The 23922-nt window shown below is 30.8% G+C and overlaps 2 protein-coding genes across 2 annotated transcripts; both read right to left on the reverse strand.

Annotated features, from left to right (window-relative positions):
- Window positions 1–438: 438 nt before the first annotated feature.
- Window positions 439–6442, reverse strand: LOC110720381 (riboflavin synthase-like). The gene is made up of 2 exons (XM_021899406.1): window positions 5805–6442; window positions 439–1190 (listed from the first exon to the last, which is right to left on the reverse strand). Exons 1-2 carry the CDS (start codon window positions 6312–6314, stop codon window positions 873–875), a joined length of 828 nt encoding a protein of 275 aa, XP_021755098.1. The 5' UTR covers window positions 6315–6442; the 3' UTR covers window positions 439–872.
- Window positions 6443–13211: 6769 nt separating this feature from the next.
- Window positions 13212–13715, reverse strand: LOC110735962. The gene has a single exon (XM_021916157.1). The coding sequence runs from the start codon at window positions 13713–13715 to the stop codon at window positions 13212–13214; it is 504 nt and encodes a 167-aa protein (XP_021771849.1).
- Between the last annotated feature and the right edge of the window lie 10207 nt (window positions 13716–23922).

The following is a 23922-nucleotide window of genomic DNA, read 5'->3' on the forward strand; positions in this document are numbered from 1 at the left end:
AAGAAGTGATTGGTGAGTGTAGATTATCTGTAAAGACTGTAATTGCTACTATATTTGTGTGTTTGGTGGCTTGGTGCAATGTTAAATACTACATGTACATTAAAAAAAAAATTGAAATCATTAATTATTGGTAAGTTAATTATGTTGCTGTCATCTTAAGGTTAATTCGTTACCGATTGATTACTTTTGCTGTTGACGTCGTAACAAACATCACCAATTGTGGATCTACAAGAGATATAGCAACACTTGTTTATTTATAAATTCATGGAGGAACAGATGGAGTAGTTTGAATTTTTGATGATTCTAGCACATTTACAATACATGTCTTACTAGCTACAAAGCTTAGTGAAGATTGGAAACAGCGTTTTAAATATAGTTTACGCAATACAACAATAACAATTTTCAGGGTCATTTATAACTAAGAAAAACTCTACACAATTACTGTAGTAAAATACATTAATGGAGTAATTGCAAAAAAGTATAACATTGAAAAAAAAAAAATGGTTGCAAAAAAGTAGTGTAATATTTAAAAAACAGAGGAAGTATCAACCATTTAATATCATGCCATATTAGACTAAAACTCTAATATTAATGGGGATGTGAAAACGATCGGGTCACTTTCGTGTTCGTGTTCATATTAAACGGGTTGATAGATCTTAACCCAAACCTAACCCATTTATTAAACGGGTTGAAAATCCTTGACCCAAACCAAATCTACTTACGAAATGGGTACCTGTGTAACCTTTTAAAGTTTTGATGACAGCATGAAAATTCTGTAGACGAGTGCTTCCACATCAACCACTTCAGTCACTCTCAGGATCGAAATGCAGCAATGGATAAAGTGGATGAATAGGAACATAAGATGCTTAAGGTCATTTGAAAGACTCAAGAAACCCACTGCTGAGGAGTCTCTCCACATATTTCCCCAGTATATCCACCTCCAGATTCACTTTCTGCCCAACTTTTTTCAATGGTATCACTACATTTTGCTGAGTGTAAGAAACCAACATGAAGTTGAAGCATAGTTCATCATCAAACACATTCACCACTGTCAAACTTGTACCATCAACGGTTATAAACCCTTTTGGAACAATATACTTCAATAACTCTGGACTAGTCTTTACCTTCACCCACAAAGAATCATTCTCTGGATCAAGCGATACAATTTCCCCTGTCCCATCAACATGTCCCTATATTTGAAATTAAAAAAAAAAAAAATTAAATCAACAATAATGAAACATTAGTTAAACTGTACTTGACTTCAAAGTTAGATAAGTGCAACTCCAGAACCACTAAAAATAACAAAAAAAAGAACCACTAATACTCAGCAAGTACATGCAGTCATGCAGACTTGCAGAGTGAAAAATGAACCACTAATAAACAAATACTCTGTAAATGGTATAGTGTTTCTTGAGGAAATGCAATTTTTCAAGGATGTCGGGAATTTGCAGGTTGCAGCTTCAAGAATAAACATAACACATTGCTAAGACATTACTCTCTTTGTTCAAATTATTCTCAACGTATACTCAGAATTATGCAAAGCAAACAATTTGTGCTTTATTAGCCATGTTTTATCCTTCATATAGGCAAAATAAGAATGACAATTACTATGTAACAATCAAATTAGCCACATCTAGAGAGTGCAAAACTACTAAATCCATTTCTCAAAGTTCACCTTCAAACTTTATTCCATTTTAGGCAAATTCCTTTTACTATTTTACCCATCTTACCCCACAATATTTACACCATTCAATTACTCTCTCAGTAGTCTCTCTTACTTTATCCATCTTTTTTTTACACCCACCTACTTCTTTTACACTCTCTAACTTCATCCACCTTTTTCTTACATCCACTCAGCACATCAATACCTCTCTCAAATCGTCTTAATTTGTATGCAAACAATAAATGTTACTACTTCCGTTTTTTTAAATTTTACATTTTAACCAGCACATAGCTTTAGGCAAATTAATTGACTTGAATGTAAAAAGATATAAGTTGGGGTATTAAAATTTATAAAAGAAGATAGAGGGATTAATATTTTATTGAAAAGTAAGGATGTGAGAGGGAAGATATAATACTACCTTCGTTAACAGTTACTTCGTATTTGCAACAAAGGGGGTAGCACGGACTCCTAGACAAAAGTTTTTAAACATGATTATTGAAATATAAGGGTAGTACTTAAGTATTAATCTAATTAAAAAAAACAAAAAAAAAAAAGCCAAAACCACTAAACAACCAAACCCGAACCAAGATTCACCATTACCACCCAAAACTACCACCACCGAAAACCACTACCCCCGAACCCACCACCACCAAAAACCACCACCCCCGAAAACCACCAACACCCACGAATCGATCGAAAACCACCACCAAAACCCACGAACTACCGAGAACACCAACACCCATGAACCGCCCAGAACACCAACACTCACCCACGAACCACCAACAATCACCCACGAACCAGAAAAACCACCCATAAACTACAAAACCACTTGAAGCCACCCACAAACCACCAACAACCACCCACGAACCAAATGAGAAATGAAGAAGGAGATATGAAATGAGAGATGAGAAATGAAGAAGGAGATGATAGATGAAGAAGGAAAAAGATGATGAAGTGAGGGATGAAGATGGAGGAGAGAGATGGTGGATTGGTGGGGAGATAAGATGAATTTGATTTTTTTTGGGGGAAAAACTTAAGATGATTAAGTTAGATTAGGGTTAAAATAATTTGTAATTATGCATAGTACTATGTGTTAATAATTTTTAAATAAGGGTATTTTGGTCATTTTATCAAAAAAAAGTTACTATATTAGGAAAGAAATAGTTTTGTTGCAAATAATATAAAGCACCATTTTTTGGTAAATGTTGCAAATAACCGTTCACGGAGGTAGTAATAAAAAATAATAGTATTGGGTTTGCGTGGGGACTATGAGAGGAGAGAGACATAGTATTTAAATGGGGAAAGTTTCCAAATAAAATAAATATAACACTTAAAGAAAAACGGCTGCAAAAGAGTCATAAAGAGAAGGAAAAAAAATCATAGAATTAAAAACAATATGTGTATCAAAAGATTGATTCCTTGCTAGACAATTTATGTGATAAATCAAGAAATTGACCACTTTGTGCAAACTGAAGGAAGACCGAAGATGAGGAACAAAAGGCGACTAGTTGACTTAGCAACATAGCATTATGTCTCATGAGAAGCAACAGATTGAGCCAAACTAAATCTTCTTCAAGGCAATCCACTTTGAACAAGAGTGAAAAATTACTTCTTCTCAAGGGTGAATCAAAGTAAGGAAAGCAAGAGCAATATAAATCTAAGATATCTAAGATCCAGAGAGAATCTAAAATCCAAGGGACGGAGGTTGTGAAATGTTTCAAGTGCCAAGATTACCAAACTAATTACCCTAACAAGAGAGTGATGACCATGCATGATTGATTAGCAAAAAGGTAGCTAAAAGAACACACCAATGAGGAGGAAGTAAGTGATGTTGGAGACAAGTTAACCTAAGCTAAAAGTGGTGACATAAACACGTTCTTATACATCTTTTACATGCTATTTAATTCCTTCTTTTAATAATTAAAGCTTTAAAGGGAGCATCTTTTCCATCTTATACAACTTTTACTCTGGTTGGAGTGGAAGAAATAAGCTATTCACAAACCTTGGCTGACGACTTGAATACAACTGCAATGACTTGCCCTATAAATTACATGCTTCGATGCGTAGATGTAGGCACTAATGTGGAGGTTAATAAGAGAGCATTGGTCAGTCGACGTGTATATCTAGACACCAATGTGGAAGAAGTGAGCTTTGGTCAGTCCATGTTTACAGATGACACTAATGTGGAGGTTACTTGGGGTGACATCATCAACTTAAATCTTAAGACATATGCTTAAGACTTTTCCCATTTTTCTTCAAAAATCTCAAGCAAGTTTCAAGTTGAGTCTTGAAATTCCAAGACTCAACTTAAGACTTGAGATTAGGACCCACTTCACCCACCTCACTTTTATTTTTATAATTCATTTTTTTATTTTTACACATTTCTACATATAATATGTCAAATATTTAAGTCTTAGGGCTAAAGTGATAAATTTGTGTAAGTCTTAGTGAGTCTTAATAGGAATTTGATGACATCATTTTCAATGGGAACTACAAAAAATGATGTCACATCCAAGTCTTAAGACTTGGGGCTAAACTTGCTCTAATTCAGTTTTGTTTGGGTGCCTTCTAATGTTTTGCTGCTTTCTACTGTTACCCCTTTGTACATAATTTACTTCATTATAGCCAGTGGTAGTTTGATCCTGAGCTCATGCATGTGGACACCAAAATACTTTGTAGCCTTTGTAAAATATTGCGTTAGGGTCATTATAGCACAAGAACAAGTATAAAGGGCTCTCCTTGCAAGATGTCCTACAAGATTTTAGCCTAGAAGGGAAGCTCAATGTAATCACATCCAGAGTGCCTTTGTCGTGATCAATGCCGCCAACATGATTTGGCCAACTACCATGGCTTGATTTTTATTTGGTTTTGTTAATTTTATGATAATTACCTCAAAGCAACCTAATTTTGAGTTGAGTGAATCATGGTTTGATTAATCATTGGGAAGAAAAAGAATGGGGCAGTGGAGGAAAGATAGTCACTTGTTTGATGTAAAATAATCTTTTTCCTACAATTAACTCTTAAGTCCGATCTTCCTTCCAAACCATTCCAATTTTAAATTGATTTCTTAGTGACTGAAGGAAAGCAATTACCTCAATTTCCCTCATTCCCATATCACTCATAAGGGATACTACACCTTTTCCTTTCCCTCCAATCCCTTCTATCCAAACAAGCTGTTAAAACAAAGAGTATCTTGAAACTCTCTTTAAGTTTCTTGGTAGATGGCGAAGCAAGGAAGCCAAGGGTTGGTGATCAAGGAGCAATTCAATGTGTTCCAGATTAGAGATTGAATCCCCTACAAAGGAGGAGAGGAGGATCCAGATGCAAGTAAGGGATACAAAGTTCGCTCAAACTTCTTCAAGCTATATAATGCATCTTCTTTAGGTAGATTTGGTACCTTTTTGTTATTGGGTGCTCTTGTATTAGCAGTTGGTCATAGTAGTAATTTAACACCAAGCTGCTTAGCTTGGACTCTTGGAGCTTATTCTGGTGACATTTCTAGTTTCAAGAGCTAAAATACAACAAGGTGAATAAATGGTTTTTCAAAGGAGCAAGGTAGACGTGCGTTGCAAGGTGAATTTCACATAGTCCAGTATTTAAGTAAAAGTCAAATGGATCTAATCTAAACAATTTGCTCAAATGAACCAAACAATAAACCAAACTAGGATCGCTAGATAGGGCAAATAAGCATCATAACTATTCTCATAAGTTTTAACACAAAACTTTAAACTCTATTAAGAAGTCCTCACAAGTCAGAACCTCACTTGGCATACAAAGAAAAAACACAAAATCAGCACTTTAATTGCCTATCATTCACACCATATTCATGTTATCTGACCGAAATCCCAACCACTAAACCTGAAAATAGAATCAAGATATTTAAACAATGTGTCAACAATAAACCATGAATACTTTCAACATGACAAAACAATCACCATATAGTAATTTATTTCTTCACATTACAATCAATCAAAGTCTTAATCCCATCAGTGGAGTGGGCTACATCAATCAAAGCATTACAATGAACTAAAATAAAAATTGCAATCCCTATATCACATAAAATTTATAAATTCACAGGGTATTTAACCAGAAAAAAAAATAAATAAATAAATGTTATGATAGAAAAGGAAAGAAAACTGACTTGAACAAAATGGCCACCCATACGAGTAGAAGGCAAGAGAGCTCTCTCCAAATTAACAACAGACCCGGGTTCGAGCTCAACCAACGATGTCTTCCTAAGCGTCTCAGGTGCTAACCCAACAGTAAATTCTGACAATTCTGTATTAAATTCAGTAACAGTAAGGCATGTCCCATTAACTGCAATGCTATCACCAAGTTTTACACCTTCAAGAACAACTTTAGCTCCAATTTTAAGGTCAAACCCTCCATTAACGCCATACCCCAGTTGCTTAACTTCGCCCATTTCTTCAACAATGCCAGTAAACATGCAATTGATTTGGTTTTTGTGAGATTGGGGTTTAAGGGTTTGGTGGGGTTTGGGGTTTTTTGTGAAGAGTTTAGCAATTGGGTATTTGAAATTTGAGTTGAATTTGAGTTGGCCATTTGAGGGGAGATTGTGGAAGTTGCAGATTGAGATCTTTGGTTGGGAGAGTTTGGAAGAGATGAATGAGAGTGGGACTTCAATTGCCATGTTTGATGAATGAATGAGAATGGTACTTGAATAAAGAATGAAATTAGGGGGAGAGCTAACCTGGTGATTAATCGATGCTAATTAGGGAAAGAAACAAAAATTGGGGTGCGTTTTTTTGGTAGAAAACTAGTCTGTGACTCAAGCACGGATGTCAGTGAGGTGGGTTAAGTAGGAGACCCGCCCCATCTCCATCCCATGGTTTCGGTTTGACAGATGGTGGGAAAGGAATGAGGATAAAAATCATATCCGTCATGGGTGATGGGCGGGGTGGATTTTAAGTTGAACCCGCCTCATCCCCGTCCCGCCCCGCCCCGCCCCGCCCCACCGGTCCCACTTCGTATCAGCTTCATCCCTACCTCATAATCACGTCTATATATATGTAAAAACAAAATTATATACTTTTATACTATTTTATAGAATAACTACGTGAAATAAAATATTAATTATAATACTTTGTATTATACTTATATTATAAACAAAAACGTGTGTAATATTAAAAAAAAATTAATTGTAATCCGTATTAATTGTGTTGGATTGTGTATTTGAGAGGCGGAGATTGAGTGGGTCTTGGGTGGGGATTAGGCGGGTCTTTGGTGGGAATAAGGTGGGGGTGGATATCTAAGTGGGGGGTGGGCCAGGGATGGTTTTGGAGTTGTACACGCCGTGGCGGGGATGAGGATGAATTTTGGATCCGCCGCGGGGATGGGGATAGGGATGAAAATATTATGTGGGGATGGGGATGGGAAGATCAACATCCGCCCTATTGACATCCCTACTCGATCACCACGACTTTTTATTTTTTTGGATAATTGTGGATATAGTGATGCAAACTTAAATAGTTAGGAGGCTTTTATCATCTATATATCTATATCTATTCTATAAATATTACTAAAGTAACAACCACTGACATCATCATTTTTTTCCAAATTATACACGTGTCAACTTTCTTTCATTTTTTTTCCCGCCTAAACTTTTTTTTTTCCTTTCATATTTTTTTAAAAAATAAAATCTAAATATTGATTGCAAAGTAGTTTAATACAATACAATAAACTTTTTAGTTTTCAAAACTTTTTCTTTTAACAACCTTTTAAAAATCTTAAGGAAAACAAATACCAGCCTTTTATATATGTAATTATTCCATCTAATTACAAAGTTCGCTAAATTTAATTGTAGACGAGAATTTTCTTTTGTTTATATTATTATTTTAACTTTTGTAGTTTTATTTATATTAATAATATCGAATGTGATACAAAGATTTTACATATTATAACTGATATCAATAACAATATACTAAAAGACACACTAGCAATGACACGTGTCATCTTCTGGTGTGTACTTAGTATATATACTTTTAAAAAATTGATAAAAAAAATATATACGCAAAATATTTACTTCCAAAATTTATGAAAAAATTCGTATAATAGTATATTTATAAACTTAAAAATCTAACCATATCATTTTTTTATTTTTTGTTTCTTTGATAAGAATTAGTGATTACTTTTAATGTATAATGATTATTTATATATAGTTAAAAAAATCACGAATATATATTTTTCAACTTAACATAGTTGGTGAATGAAAAATTATCATATTTGGATTAAATCATCTAATTAGGTTAGTAATTTCAACTTAACCTAAGCAACTAATTACAAATTAGTCGTATAATTATATCATTAAAATATTAAATCATCTAATTAGGGGCTGGTTAGGGAAAAGGGTAACAATCACTAGAATTAATCACTTTTAAACTTTTAGGGGTAGTAATTAACAACTTTTTTGTGGGTAGTAATTCACAACTTTTTTTTAGGGTAGTAATTCACAACTTTTTTTAGGGGTAGTAATTCACAAAGACCCCTTTTTTGAGGTAGTAATTAAGTTCCTATTTGGAAAAAAGAAAATGTTATCAAGGTTCAAAATAGAAGAAAGCAATATATTATGTATTCAAAAGATAATAATAATAATAATAATAATAATAATAATAATAATAATAATAATAATAATAATAATAATAATAATAATAATAATAATAATAATAATAATAATAATAATAAATAAATAAATAAATAAATAAATAAATAAATAAAAATAAAAAAATTAAGTAACTTGATTTGAGATAAAATTAAAAAAAAATAAAAAAAAATAAAAAAATTTTGATACTCCGTGACAAAGGTTGAAAACTTAACCTAGTGTTCTAAACGGGCGAGTGATGGAATTTGATCCCAATATCACTTATATTCGGGAGGAAGTAAATGGTTATGAAACATATGATCCTATTTTGTTCACTTTAATAAATGCAAATAAAGGTTAATTGTTAAATGTGGAAGAGAAAATACGGAGAGATGAGGGAAGATTGTTACGTTGTATTTCCTATTCCATCTAGTACGGGATATATATAATGTACATTACCTAGGATAATACATGGGATAATAGTCATCCATATTTAGATATTATCATAACACTCCCCCTTGGATGACTATATATTGAATAAAACAATAACTAACATTTACTATAAAACCCGTACAAAATAATACACTATAATATGCATAAGATGCTGCCTCATTAAAAACCTTACCAGGAAAACCCAGTGGGAAAAAACCATGGTTAAGGAAAAAAGAGTGTAGTGCGCATTAACTCCCCCTCATGACTACATCACTTGAGATCTTTAAGACGACGCAATCCAATGCCGTAAGCTAACTTTTTTAATGTTGCTGTCGGAAGAACCTTAGTAAATAAGTCTGCTAAATTCTCACTTGAACGAATCTGCAATACATTTATATCTCCATTCTGCTGAAGATCATGAGTGAAGAAAAATTTGGGTAAGATGTGCTTTGTTCTATCGTCTTTGATGTATCCTTCCTTAAGTTGAGCAATACAAGCTGCGTTATCCTCATATAAAGTTGTTGGTTCCTCTTTCCCAGATGATAATCCACAAACTTCTTTTATATGTTGAACTACTGACCTTAACCATACACATTCACGACTAGCCTCGTGAATTGCTAAAATCTCATAATGATTGGAAGAAATAGCTGCAACGGTTTGTTTCATGGAACGCCAAGAAATGCCAGTACCACCATATGTGAACACATATCCAGTTTGTGACCGACCATTATGAGGATCAAATAAATAACCTGCATCTGCAAAACCAATCAATAATTTTCTTTAGACAACTTTGGGAAAAATAAACCCATATCCTTCGTACCTTGAAGGTAACGAAGTAAATGTTTAATCCCATTCCAATGCCTTCGGGTTGGACATGAACTAAACCTTGCTAATAAATTAACTGAAAATGATATGTCAGGTCGTGTATGACTTGCAAGGTGCATTAGTGCTCCAATTCCACTAAGATACGGTACTTCAGGACCAAGAATTTCTTCATCATTTTCCCGAGGTCGGAATGGATCTTTCTCTACTTCAAGTGATCTTACAACCATAGGGCTGCTCAATGAATGTGTTGTATCCAAAGAAAATCTTTTAAGAACCTTTTCTATGTATGTTGATTGATGCACAAGGATTCCATTCTCTAGGTGCTCTATTTGTAACCCCAAGCAGAATTCTGTCTTTCCTAGATCTTTCATTTCGAACTCTTTCTTTAAATAATTGGCAGTCACTGAAATCTCTTCAGGAGTTCCAATGATATTTAAATCATCAACATACACTGCAATTATAACAAATCCTAATCCAAATTTCTTTATAAAAATACATGGGTTGATAGGATCATTCTTATAACCTTATTTCAACAAATACTCACTTAGATGGTTATACCACATAAGCCCAGATTGTTTCAATCCATAAAGAGATTTGTTCAATTTAATACATAAATGTTCTCGAGAACTAGATTTTGCTACTTCTGGCAGTTGGAATCCTTCTGGGAGCTTCATGTAAATGTCATTATCCAGTGGGCCATATAAATAAGCTGTGACTACATCCATCAACGTAATTCAAGTCCTTCTCTTATTGCCAGACTAATCAAAAATCTAAAAGTTGTTGCATCCACCACAGGAAAATATGTCTCCTCATAATCAATACCAGGTCTTTGTGAGAATCCTTGTGCAACTAAGCGTGCCTTATATCTTACAACTTCACCCTTTTCATTTCTCTTTCGCACAAAGACCCATTATATCCCACTGGCTTTACACCTTCAGGTGTACGGACTACAGGTCCGAATACTTCTCTTTTTCCAAGAGATTTTAATTCTTCTTCAATTGCTTCTTTCCATTTTGGCCAATCATTTCTTTGTCTACATTCTTCAATGGATTTTGGTTCATGATCCTCATTATTATCTATAACATCTAATGCTACATTGCATGCAAAAACATCATCGACGTCGATTTGATTTCGGTTCCATGTAATTCCAGACATGATATAATTTATTAAAATTTCTTCATTGTCAGGTACCTGAATTTCTTCTTGTATCATGTCTAAAGTCTCTTCTGGAGATCCTTCGGAAATTGTTTCTTCAATTTGACCATCATCTTTTCTTTTCCGAGGATTATTATCTTTGGAACCTATTGGTCTTCCACGTTTCTGGCGTGGTTTAGACTCATTAGCAATTTTATTTTGTCCTTCCGGGACATCTATTTTAAATGGAGCATTAACAACTAGAATATGTGACTTGGTCACTCTTTTTGGGTCAGCAAACGAGTCTGGCAATTGATTCGCTAAACTTTGTAAATGAATTATCTTTTGAACTTCCAGTTCACATTGTTTAGTTCGAGGATCAAGATAGGATAATGATAATTCATTCCATTTAATTTCCTTTTCCAGCTCTCTCTTATCTCCCCCTAATGTTGGGAAAAGTGACTCGTTAAAATGACAATCTGCAAAACGAGCCGTAAATAAATCCCCTATTGTAGGCTCAAGATATTTAATTATTGACGGGGATTCAAACCTAACATATATCCCCCAACCTCCTTTGAGGACCCATCTTAGTGCGTTGTGGTGGAGCTATTGGAACATAAACCGCACATCCAAAAATTCTTAGATGGGAAATATTTGGTTCCTGACCATAAACCAATTGTAATGGGGAGAACTTGTGATAACTTGTTGGCCTAATGCGAATTAGTGATGTTGCACGTAATATAGCATGTCCCCGAGCAGAAATTGGGAGATTGGATTTCATAAGCAATGGTCTAGCAATTAACTGAATACGTTTTATTAATGACTCTGCTAGACCGTTTTGTGTATGAACATGTGCTACAGGATGTTCAACATTTATCCCAATGGACATGCAATAATCATTAAAAGCTTGAGATGTAAATTCACCAGCATTGTCAAGCCGAATAGTCTTAATGGGAGTATCTGAAAAATGTGCCCGTAGCTTAATCAATTGGGCAAGTACTCTCGCAAACGCCAGGTTACGAGTTGATAACAAAGACACATGTGACCATCTTGTTGATGCATCAATTAAAACCATAAAATATCTAAATGGTCCACATGGGGGATGTATGGGCCCACAAATATCTCCTTGTATACGTTCCAGAAAGCTAATTGATTTAAAATTATTTTTAGCTGGTGATGGGCGAATAATCAACTTGCCTTCCGAGCAAGCAGCACATGAAAAATTATTATGAAGAATCTGTTGGCTCTTCAAAGAATGTCCACATGAATTCGTAATTATTTTTCGCATCATTATTGAACCGTGATGGCCTAACCGGTCATGCCAAACAACAAAATCATCAGTAAACTTCTGGTTTACTATAGCATGAGCTTCAATAGCATTGATTTTTGTGTAGTACAAACCACTAGAGAATGTAGGTTGTTTCTCCAAAACATGTTTTGAGCCTTGAGTTATATTTGTGATTTGAAGGAATTCGTTATTTTCTTCATTGATTGTCTCAATATGATAAACATTGTTGCGAATATCCTTAAAACTTAATAAATTTCTTTGAGACAATGGGGAGTATAAAGCATCAATTATTTTAATTTCAGTTCCCCAAGGCAACTTTATAGTGGCTCTTCCGGAGCCCTCAATGATATTTGTACTACCCGATATGGTACTCACATTAGTTCTTTTCATCATCAAATAATGAGAGAAATATTTTTTATTTTTAAGTATTGTATGAGTAGTTGCATTGTCAGCAAGACATAATTCTTCACCATTCATAGCAAATCGAACTTGAGTTATATCCATGTTCTTCATGAAATAAAATACATGTCAAAATATTAAGCATAAAAATAAAGATGATAAAATACATAAATCAATAAAAACACTCAAATAGTTCTTAAATTTATATAGTAAAAGTCCTTATTACAACGAAAAAAAAAAGCTTAAGTAAATCACTAGAATGAGCAAACATAAGTCTAATACTTAAAACTAACACAAAACAATATAATATTAATTATTCCCTTCTGAGGCAGTGAAGAAATCAGCAACTTCTAAATGAGTTGTATTGCCAAAATCAAAATTATTCCCTTCCGGGGAAGTAAGGATATTAGCAACATCGAAATGATTTGCATTGCCAAAATCAAAATCACCTTCACCATCTTCAAGAACAAGGTTTGCCTCAACTTTCTTTCCTTTCTTCAAGGATTCTTGATAAAGTTCAATAAGATGTTTTGGAGTTCTACAAACCCGAGACCAATGACCTTTTCCTCCACAACGGTAACATATATTGTTATCACTTTTCTCTTTTTCATCCCTACGTTCCCACTTCTGGTGGGAATGTGAGTTTGTGAAATGACCTCTACCATGTCCACGTCCACGACCCCGGCCGCGCCATTGGTCACGACCACGACCTCTACCTCAACCACTACTGATGGAATGGTCTCTGTTTTTAGTTTCTTTCCCATTATGGATTGTCACATTCGCTTCAGGGAATGGAGTAGAGCCAGTAGGACGTGATTCATGATTTTTCATTAACAGCTCGTTATTTTGCTCAGCCACAAGAAGACAAGATATTAATTCAGAATATTTTTAAAACCTTTTTTCTCTATATTGTGTCTGCAGGACAATATTATTAGCATGAAAAGTGGAGTAGTCTTTTCAAGCATTTCTGCATCAGTAATATTTTCTCCACATAATTTCAATTGAGAATTTATTTTAAACATAGCTGAGTTATATTCACTAACAGATTTAAAATCTTGCGATCTCAAATTCAACCATTCATAACGAGCTTTAGGGAGTATCACTGTTTTTTTGTGGTCATACCTTTCCTTTAGATTACTCCAAAGGATTTGTGGGTCTTTCACAGTTAAATATTCATTTTTGAGCCTTTCATGGAGGTGATGACGAAGAAAAATCATGGCTTTAGCCTTATCTTGAGGTGTTGCCTTATTAGCCTCTTTTATTGTTTCACCAAGCCCTTTAGCATCTAGGTGTATTTCAGCATCTAACACCCATGATAAATAATTCTTTCCGGTAATATCAAGGGCCACAAATTCGAGCTTGGCAATGTTCGACATTTTTCACTATACAAAATAATATTAAAAGATAAGTATATCTAAATAGTATCCAAAATATGTACTAAACGTTATAATCATGCATAAATAAACCTGATACAAGTCATGCATAAATAAGAACGAAATAGAAGATGAGAACGTTAGCATGGAGAAAAATAAAAATGGAACCTTAAATTATATATCATGCTCTGTATTCGTTATATATGTTGATATTCCAATAAATAAGCATCAAAAGTAGATAAATGTTAAATTATAATTGTTATGGGCTACGATCATACTTACATGATAATAATAATATGGGATTCTAGATAAATGTTTGGTAATCCTACTCAGTTGACTAGCAATGGTGCTGATAACTTATTAAATATGGAAGAGAAAACACGGAGAGATGAGGGAAGATTGTTACGTTGTATTTCCTATTCCATCTAGTACGGGATATATATAATGTACATTACCTAGGATAATACATGGGATAATAGTCATCCATATTTAAATATTATCATAACATTAATAAATTATAATATGGTTCCGCATAACACATTGTCTCTAAAATGCTGAGTAGGCTTACTAGGCTGTATAGCATTGAAAAGTTGGTACAGTGTGGCCCAACCCAAATTAATGCCACATTTGGTTAGTTACTTGATTATCTTGATTATAAGGTAACCATCACAAGGTTAAATTTGTTTACAAATTGGGAGACACAATCATATTTCGTGTACGATATAAGAAATCTATATGGCACAATTCTCCTTTTATTTTTTGAAATTTATCTACATTTTTAATAAAAAATATTATTAGGTGTAACAATGGATAAAATCATGGAGCTTAATAATATAATATGATAAATCATGTAGCTTAATAATACAGTACTATATTGTCTGTTTATAAGTTGGGATTTAGTAGATTCCTAATTGAATTTAAACTCTCTCAAAGAAATATTAATTATTAAGGGTTGGACAATTACATCAAATTAATTTGAAATACGATTAAAATTACTCCATTTAAATCTGAATAACTTATACAATTTGACCATATACACATATTAACCGATACTCCCTCCGTTTTTAAATACTTGCTCCATTTCTCTTGGACACGCATGCCGATGCTAATCTTTGATCACTAATATCTTTAATTATCAATAAGTATAAATTCTAACAATTGAAAATTAATAATCTATTCATTGAGATGATTCCAACAAGTATCCACAAGACTATATTTTTTCTTATGTATAAATCACAAACATTAGTCAAAGTAGGACAAATGAATAGTGCAAAAAATAGAAATGGAGCAAATATTTAAAAACGGAGGGAGTAGAATTTAGGCGCACGCGAAAGTTTAATGGATCCGAATATTATATAATAATTTTATGATTTCACAAATTTCATATAAATTGTACAAATATGTTTGTGGGAGCTCATGTCTTTCACTCTCTTGGTAGAAACCTTTGTTTGGTTCACCTCCTAAGTCCTAACCCTTGCACATACAACATATTTATAGTGGTTAGTTGTTCCCCACTCTAGAGTCTAGATTTTTCTACACTTGTCTAATATTACATGTTTCTAAATATTTCTATGTCACTCGATATTTGACAAGATTTTTTTTTAGATACAACATCACACCATTTAGTAAATAACTAGTGTATAGTCCGGGTGTTGCCCCGGTTGCTACTTTTTTTAGTTATTGATGTGTCTATTTTATATAGTATTTTACCCCTGTCCCTTGGTCATAATTGGTAGTGTTTTTGGCTCTTTAGAGCCACTTTTATTACTAATTGGTGTTTCTAGTGTCTTCGTAGATTTGGTTGACTTTTGCAGGGATTTATGCTTTTGGAGTATTTTCCCGAGATATTTTGGAGCAATCACGAGCATTGGAGAAGCACGAACAGATTCAATAGCCCACGGCCGGTTAGAGCCATCGAACCGGTGATTAAGGGCTCGGTATAGGTGATACCGGGGCATTTGGACCGAGTATTCAAGACCCAAAGAGGAAACCCAGATTGGCTCGAAGAATTGGAGCCCAATCGAAGTCCAAATAGTGGCCCAAATGAGTCGTCCGGCAAAAGAGGCTGGCGCCCGGAGGCGCGCCCGGCCGGACGGGAGAAGCTTAGTCTGGCGCCCGGTGACGCACCCGGCCGGGCGCGAGATTTGTAGGCGCGCCCGATCGGGCGGTGCCTCGCCCGATCGGGCACGTGTATTTCTTAGTAGACGATTAGCGTTGTTTTAATTTGTTTTAGTTTAGGATTTTTGTACGGAGTATAAATACTCCTCCGTAATACGATTTTAATACTTCTTCTTCTCCTTTTTACTCTTTCTTTACTCTCTTAATTATTCTCTTAGAATTCTCTCTCTAAACTTTTGTTCTTAATTCTTCCATTAATTCCAGATTACTTTTTGGTAACAATTTAATCCCCTTTAATTTCAGTTATTTTATTTACTCCCTTGATTATGCTTTTATTTATTTATTTGATTAGTTTAGTCATGATGATTTGTGAGTAGTTTAATTTCTAAGGTTTATGGGGATCTAATAAATAATATGAAGGGGTAAATTATTGTTGTTGATTATCAATGCTAGATTAATTTCCTATTGATTGATTTAATGCTCTGTGACTAGATTAGGCCTATCTTTTATGCATGAATTTGAAAATATTGATTCAAGATTCGAGAGATGAGAATTGATGTTTAGGTCTAATTTCAATAGGCAGGTTAATTTATAAATGGTTAAGGAGATTCGAGAGATGAGATTTAATACCGGTAAATTAATTATGTGATTGTAATACGTAGCAAAAGCCCTTTACAATCTGGTTAATTGATGCATTGATGATTGACTATTATTGATTATTGGTATTGCATGATAATTTCTTATTGAATTGTTTTAATGTTTTACAATTGCGGCTTGTAAAAGTATAGCAATATTAAATTGATGAATCGAGCAAATGTTAATTTGATATTAAAGGCTATTTTCAATAAGTACTTAGATCTAGTAAATTGCGAGAGCCTGTTAGATCTATGTTGATTAATAAATTGCGAGAGCCTGTTAATCATGTTATTTATGCAATGTCAATGATTGATTACTATGTTTTACCCTGGAGTATTATTTATTAGTGAACCTATGCCCTAGATCCTTTTATATATTGTTTTCTCCCTATTCCTATTCTTTGTAGTTTAGTTTCATACTCAAATATAAATATTGGTTACTTAGATAATTTAGATTATAATAATTAATTAGGAGTAAAAAGTCTTGTTTCCCTGTGGAGATTGACCCTACTTCCCTATCTACTTTAGTTAGAGGATTTAGGTATTTACTTTTGATTAAGGGATACGACTTTACCCTGTCAGTTATGCAACTGTTAATTTTTAAAGACATTTAATAGTTTGTATATGTTTTCAATACTTATGTAGTATAACATAAATTTGTGTGCAAGATTGTAACATAAGTGAGAATTAGTTTGATGGTTAAACAATGAATTTTCTTCTTTATACATGATAATTTATTATAATACTGATGTTAGTATAAACTCAAATGCAAAATATACTTATGTGTCAATTGATTTCATTTAATTTTAATAATGATAGATTTTGAATTAAGTAATTAAGGGCCTGTTCTCATACGTTGAAGTTCAGTTCAGTTCAGTTTAGTTCAGCTCCTAATTTCCTTCTCTTATAAAATATTCAGTTCAGTTCAGCTGAGTTCAGTCAATGAGAACAGGCCCTACCCGTGCATACACGGGATCTAAACTAGTGTCTTTAAAATTTACACAATTATAAATTCTTTTATTATATCTGTGCATCACACGGGAGTTAATCTGGTAAGTATTATATACAAACACTTTAAAAAAATATCTGAAAATAGAAAAATTGAAAAAATATATATAGTATAAACATGTTTGGCCAGTGAGTTAATTTTTTTTAATTACTTGGGTGTTCATAAATTGATTTCATTTGAATTGGGATAGAATGAATGAGTGAATTAATATGATTGAATGTCACAGGATATGGAATTTGATTGGAGAATTGTAGTGGGGTCATTGATTCGATTCTTTGGAGATTCATTTGGGAGTTTGGGAGTAAAAAGAGCAATATAAACAAAAAAAAACGTTTAAAACCATTTTATTAAAAAAATAACACTTTAAATGAAAAGTAAATTATTAATAATTGACCAATATTCTTACAAAAATAAAAATAAAAAATTGAAACAATAATGTTAAGTTTTTATCTTGATTAGATAAAAAAAAATTATAACAGATTTATATGTATAGAGGAACAATGCGTTTTCCTTATACAAACGAATCAGGGTTAAAAAAAATACGAAGAGGATTTATGATTTAAATTATTTAAAAAAATAAAATAATATTTTTTCACATTTAAAATTTAATTTAAAATGTAAGTTCAAGTGTCAACAAAAATCTACGAATAGTTATTTTGAATTTAAATTTAATAATTAAAGAATATCTTTTAACATTATATTAAATATTTATTCTAATATCTATTATACTTATAATTTTTATATTATATAAAATATTCAATTTTCATAAATATCAGTGAATTAAGGTTGCATTATAAGTTGCATAAAAATAATACAAATTATCTTTTATCTAACAAGCAAATTAATCAAAAAAAAATTATATAAAGGTTAAATTAAGAAAATAATCTTTCTGATTTATGTATAAAATACCTTGCATCGCATGGGCTTCCATCTATCAATCAATATTCAATACTATATATTAAAGTAAGAAATATTCTAAAATTACACGTGTCACGTTTACATTTAAAAAATTCTCGCCAAAAACATTTTTTATTATTATTATTTTCTTAGTAAATGAAAAGATAATTGATGAAAAAATATATATATAGCCTTATTTCAAAAAATATATATATATATAGCCTAAATAATAGAACAATAACAACATATTTAAATAAATAAAATATTAAAAATATGCACAATCTATAAACAAATACAAACTTATAATACTATATAAATATTGTATAATTTTTATCCTGTGAATATCCGAGCGTTGCTCGGGCAAAGAACTAGTATTATACTAAAGTAATCACCAGGAATATTATTAGATTACACATGCCAACACCACATAAAAAATTTTCCCGCCAAAAACATTGTTTTTTTTTCTTTAAAAAATAAATAATTTCAAGTTAGTTAAAGCTTGAAATTTAGAAGCAATCTATAACTTATAGTTAATTTTATCGGGGTAAAAGATAAGCTAGAAATTTTCAACTTTGACTTACATAATCCTATGTTCAATTTGACCGAATAAAAAAAAAAGAACTAAGTAAATCAACATACAAAATGTATTTACCATGTTATGCATAAAAATAATTCAACTATGTATTTTGAAAAATCCTATAAAGGCTCGAGCATTAACTCATAATAAATTTATGTTGTTACCATACCTTTTAATAACGTTTAAAATTTGAATTTAGAACAATTTCAATGCACAATAGTCAATTATTTAAGATTGGATAAATGAGAATTGTTTAATATAATACATTCCCGTGTTTAAATAAAAGAGTGTAAAACTGTTATATCTTTATTAAATGTCTCAGAAAATACAAAAGAGATAAAGAAAAGAAAAGTCACCAGTTACAATTTTTTTTTCCTTCAAAAAAATATGAAAGGTATAGAAATAGTAGTTTCAATTATCTTAAGGGAAGGATAAAAGTCACCAGTTACGAAATTTAAACACAAATGAGCAACAATAATTTAGTGTACATTTTCACCATTGCATTGGGTATAGTTAATGGATATCATGAATGATCATGTGATAGTGTATATTTAATAGATATCATGGTTTTCTCCTAAACGCATGGAGTGTAATTAATGATGTTTGTAAGACCTTTTAAATTGAGATGTTTCTTGTTCATCGGAATCCATGATAGATTAAAGACCAAAAATTCATTTAGAAAATAACTACACAATAAAAACTATTAATGGTACACGTGCGCATGGTACACCCGGATTAAAGAGGAAATAATATAGCAAATAATTATAAAGTACATCATGAATTTATAAAAGAGCGTATCACTGGAATATAAAGAACATAGTATATTATGAGATACTTATTATCAAAAAGGTAAAACATAATTATGAATTGAGTTTTACCAATAATAATGTCAAATCATTTCAAAATATTACATTTGAATCAGAAAATATTCAGACGACAAAAATTTCAGTCTAAAATTAGTTTTACACAAATATAATTCAAATTTTCTTTCTTAAATTTCAAAAATTCGAAATTCAAAACATAAGATCAATAACTTAATACTAAAAGCGAAACCAGTGATGACACTTGTCATCCACTGGTTAAAAATTTTCCCTCCAACTTATCTTTCCTTTTTTTTTGTCGATCTTTCATGAAAAGTATTTATAGCCTATAAAATATTCTCCTTCCACGTTAGCGATTAATATTTTTTTCCATACTAACTTAAAGGAAATATTTTAATATGTAAATATTTTACATTAAATAATTTTTGTTATAAAAATTAGCATAAATAAGTAGTACATATATTCGGATACCATAATTTTTTTTGGATATAATTGTTAAATTTACGTTGTACGGAGTAACTATATAAGTAATTTAATAAAATTCGTGCATTGCACGGGACTTTAACTAGTTATATTATATAAGTAAAAAGAACATAATTTGTATTATAATACCCAAAGAACATAATTTGTATTATTATAACAAAAGAACATAATTAATATATATTACCTTAATGAACGTTGTTTGTATTGTAAAGAACATATAGTTTAGACTCAAAGAACATATTGATCAAACTTTAAAACCGTATTTTATTGCAATTATAAAATGATAAAAGAACATTCATCGAAATAGGAAGAACAACATCTTAAACCTTAGAAAATAAAACCAAAACATAAAAATTGATAACAAAAAAAAATTGAAAATACCTTTTTTGTCAACAACGAATTTGTCAATTACATCGATCTTTCAATTATATGATTCATCAAAACGATAAATCAGCTTCGAAATAACATTAAATCACTTTGAAATTCAAAATTTACCATAGTTTCTCTCTTTATAAACCAATTTCTTTATCTTAACAAAAAAAATGAATTTTTGTTTATCAAAAGTAATATGGAATGTAAATAATAAATTAAGGAATAAAAATAACAAATCAATATCTTTTTAATCAAGAGGAGAATCGTTTTTGATTTTTTTTTTGCTCGTGTACTTTGTAGTAGTATACAATGTTCTTTTGTCGCTTTTATAACTCATGTATATTGACCGGGTGTACCATGCTTATGGTACATGGTACACCCCGATGGTACACTCGGGTGTATGATGAAATTTTCAATGTTGGTATGTAGAACCAAATCATAATGAGGAAAAGACGTGACACATAGGATGTCACATCACACTCATGTTGTCAACTAGACGTACACCCGGGTGTCGTCTAGTCATGTTGGGGGAAGGATGACACATGGCGATATCATGTTGTCCTCTTGAATTTTAACAACACTAGATGTAAACCCGTGCAATGCACGAATTTTTATCAAATAATTTTCTATATTTCAGTTGATTTATTAAAATTTTCCTTTTTTATATCTTATAAATAGCTACCTTTAATTTAAAAATTATGATAAAAATCATATCTTTTTAAGATAAATTTTATCATTCTTTTTTAATTTAATCTCATTTTCTTAAACAAAAAAAAAACATTATATATAATGATTATGTTTTTCTAATTGTGACTTAGGGCCTGTTCTCATACGATTTTTTTCAGTTCAGTTCAGTTTAGCTTTAATAAGTTCAGTTCAGTTCAGTTCAGCTCTTAATTTTCTTCTCTTATAAAATATTCATTTTACTTCAGTTAAGTTCAGTTCAATTTAGCTTAGTTCAGTCAATGAGAACAGGTCCTTAGAGCAACTCCAATGGTTGGGAAAATGGACTACTTTGCAAATATTAAAAATCTTAAGCTAGTAGCTACACCATTGTTGCAAATCTTGTTGATTAGCTTTGGCAAGCAAATTAGCTTTGTAGAGCTAATTAGCTTGGAAAATATTTATTAGATAAAAAATATTATTAATTTGAAAATAAATTAATTTACAACTAGCTTAACCATTGGAGCAACAAATAGCTTGAATTGTTGTAGCTTAATAAGTTGATGTGGCATGCCAAACTATTAAATAAATTAGCCAACCATTGTAGTTGCTCTTAATGAACTTTAGATATTATAAATGATAACAATTACAATAGATAATCTAAAAGGACTATTTTTTTAATTGTGATTTTCTTTTAAATCATTATAATTTGATTATGATTATTTTTTCAATTTAAATTTGTATTCAATAATACATTTTTAAATTTTCGAAAGGATAACATGTTATAATAATATTTTATTTACTTATGATACAATATATTCATAAGATTAATTAATGATTTGAATTCTCAATTACTATTTTTTAATTTCATAAATCTCATTATTCAATCAATTTTGGATGAAAGTATTGAACATAGTTGGATATAATTGAGGCATAAATGTAATCACCCTGTAATTAAAAATAAGAAATAAAGTTAATTATATATATTCATAAAATTAATTAATTAAAAACCAAAGAGGCTTATAAAAAAATTAATAAATGTAAACAATTTATAAAAATAACTCCTCGTTAAATAGCACCATATCCAAACCTTTTAAATTATCTTATTTGCGGAAGTTTAGTATGACAAGCAGGTAAGAAATCCGTACTTTAATTTTCCAATCATTTTTATTTAGATCTACATGTAAAAACAAGATTCAGTAAACAAAACATAAGCATATAATCATTAAGTATCCCCAAAAAATAAAATTTAAAGAATGACGATTACAGACATAAATTTCAAAGGATTTTTAAAATTTAAAAAATAATTACCAAGCCATTGATTATCTAAAACGACACAAAATTACTTATACAAAATTCTCTTGAGGTTTTGAATTGATATGAAATTTTGTTGGTGTCGTATGATGCGTCAATTTATAATGGTAGGCATGACTAATTTTAATTTAATTATGATTAATGAACAATTTTTAGTTCTTATCATAAATTTTATCAAAATTTATCTTTAATGGTAATTTATCATTTAAATTTAATACTATTATTTATGATATAATAATACATTTTTTTATATAAATTATCATATAAGCTATTTTTCCTAAATTATCATGTTTTAAATTTATAATATTTTTTAAAAATTATCATATACGTTTTTTAAGTTGTCATATAGTTTTTATTTATTTATATTTTTTCATAAATTTTAATATTAAAATTTGAATATATATCTAAATATAATATTTACTTCTTAAAAAAAGATAATTTTAATTTTTTTTAAAATAATTTAGATCCTAATAATAACTATTTGATGTTTTTATCTACATGTCAAAATTATTAAATCCCATTCGCCACTTTTTCTTAGATGGCGTATGAATTTTTTAATTCTAAAATAAAATACAAATCTAATTTTTAATTGGTCAAAATCTGTTATATATATATATATATATATATATATATATATATTGGAGAGTTTTTTTTTCCCGAGTTTTTAGAGAGCCACGTAGGATTTGATTTTTTCAGCGCGCCATGCAGGATAATCAATTTTAGTGATATTCAATTAAATACGAGATTATTGATTTCTTTTAGAATTAAATAGTTTAAATGACACGTAAGCAAAATTGGCAAACTAATTTAATTAAATATAAAATATTATCTTTTTTATCAGGAATTTTAGCTAAATATATAACAAATTTGAAATTTTAGCACATATATATATATATAAATTAAAAAAAATTATTTTAAAAAATTCAAACAAACCGTGCATCGCACTGGCTTCATCTAGTAATACCTATATTTATGTGGCGCTCCAAAATATTCCTGAAAAATGGCTACTCTATTTATATATATTAGATTAGATTATGGATGTTGGGGTTTGTGTTTTTTTGTAAAGAAGGTTTTTTTTTTTTTTTTTTTTTTTTTTTTTTTGTTAGATAGGATGATAAGAATTGTGGAGTAAAGTCCTGTGCACTTTATTTTTTTTTTTTTATTTGAAATGTCCGTTCACTTTATTTTATTTTTACTGAACTTAAATTATTGTTATTGAATTGAAATTTATTTTACTATAATAGAAATCATTTTACTGAACTGAGTTTATTTTTAATAAAATGAAATTATTTTTTATTGAGTTGTAATTATTTTTAAAACT

Source organism: Chenopodium quinoa, unplaced genomic scaffold, assembly GCF_001683475.1.
Source record: "Chenopodium quinoa cultivar QQ74 unplaced genomic scaffold, ASM168347v1, whole genome shotgun sequence".
Taxonomy (NCBI): Eukaryota; Viridiplantae; Streptophyta; class Magnoliopsida; order Caryophyllales; family Amaranthaceae; genus Chenopodium; species Chenopodium quinoa.

Bases quoted from the DNA above. Each gene is read 5' to 3' on its own strand.
- LOC110735962 (XM_021916157.1), bottom strand. From the start codon at position 13,715: ATGTCGAACATTGCCAAGCTCGAATTTGTGGCCCTTGATATTACCGGA.
- LOC110720381 (XM_021899406.1), bottom strand. From the start codon at position 6,314: ATGGCAATTGAAGTCCCACTCTCATTCATCTCTTCCAAACTCTCCCAA. The intron at 1,191-5,804 runs GTCAGTTTTCTT...TTTCAAATATAG, and splicing joins TGGGTGGCCATTTTGTTCAA to GGACATGTTGATGGGACAGG.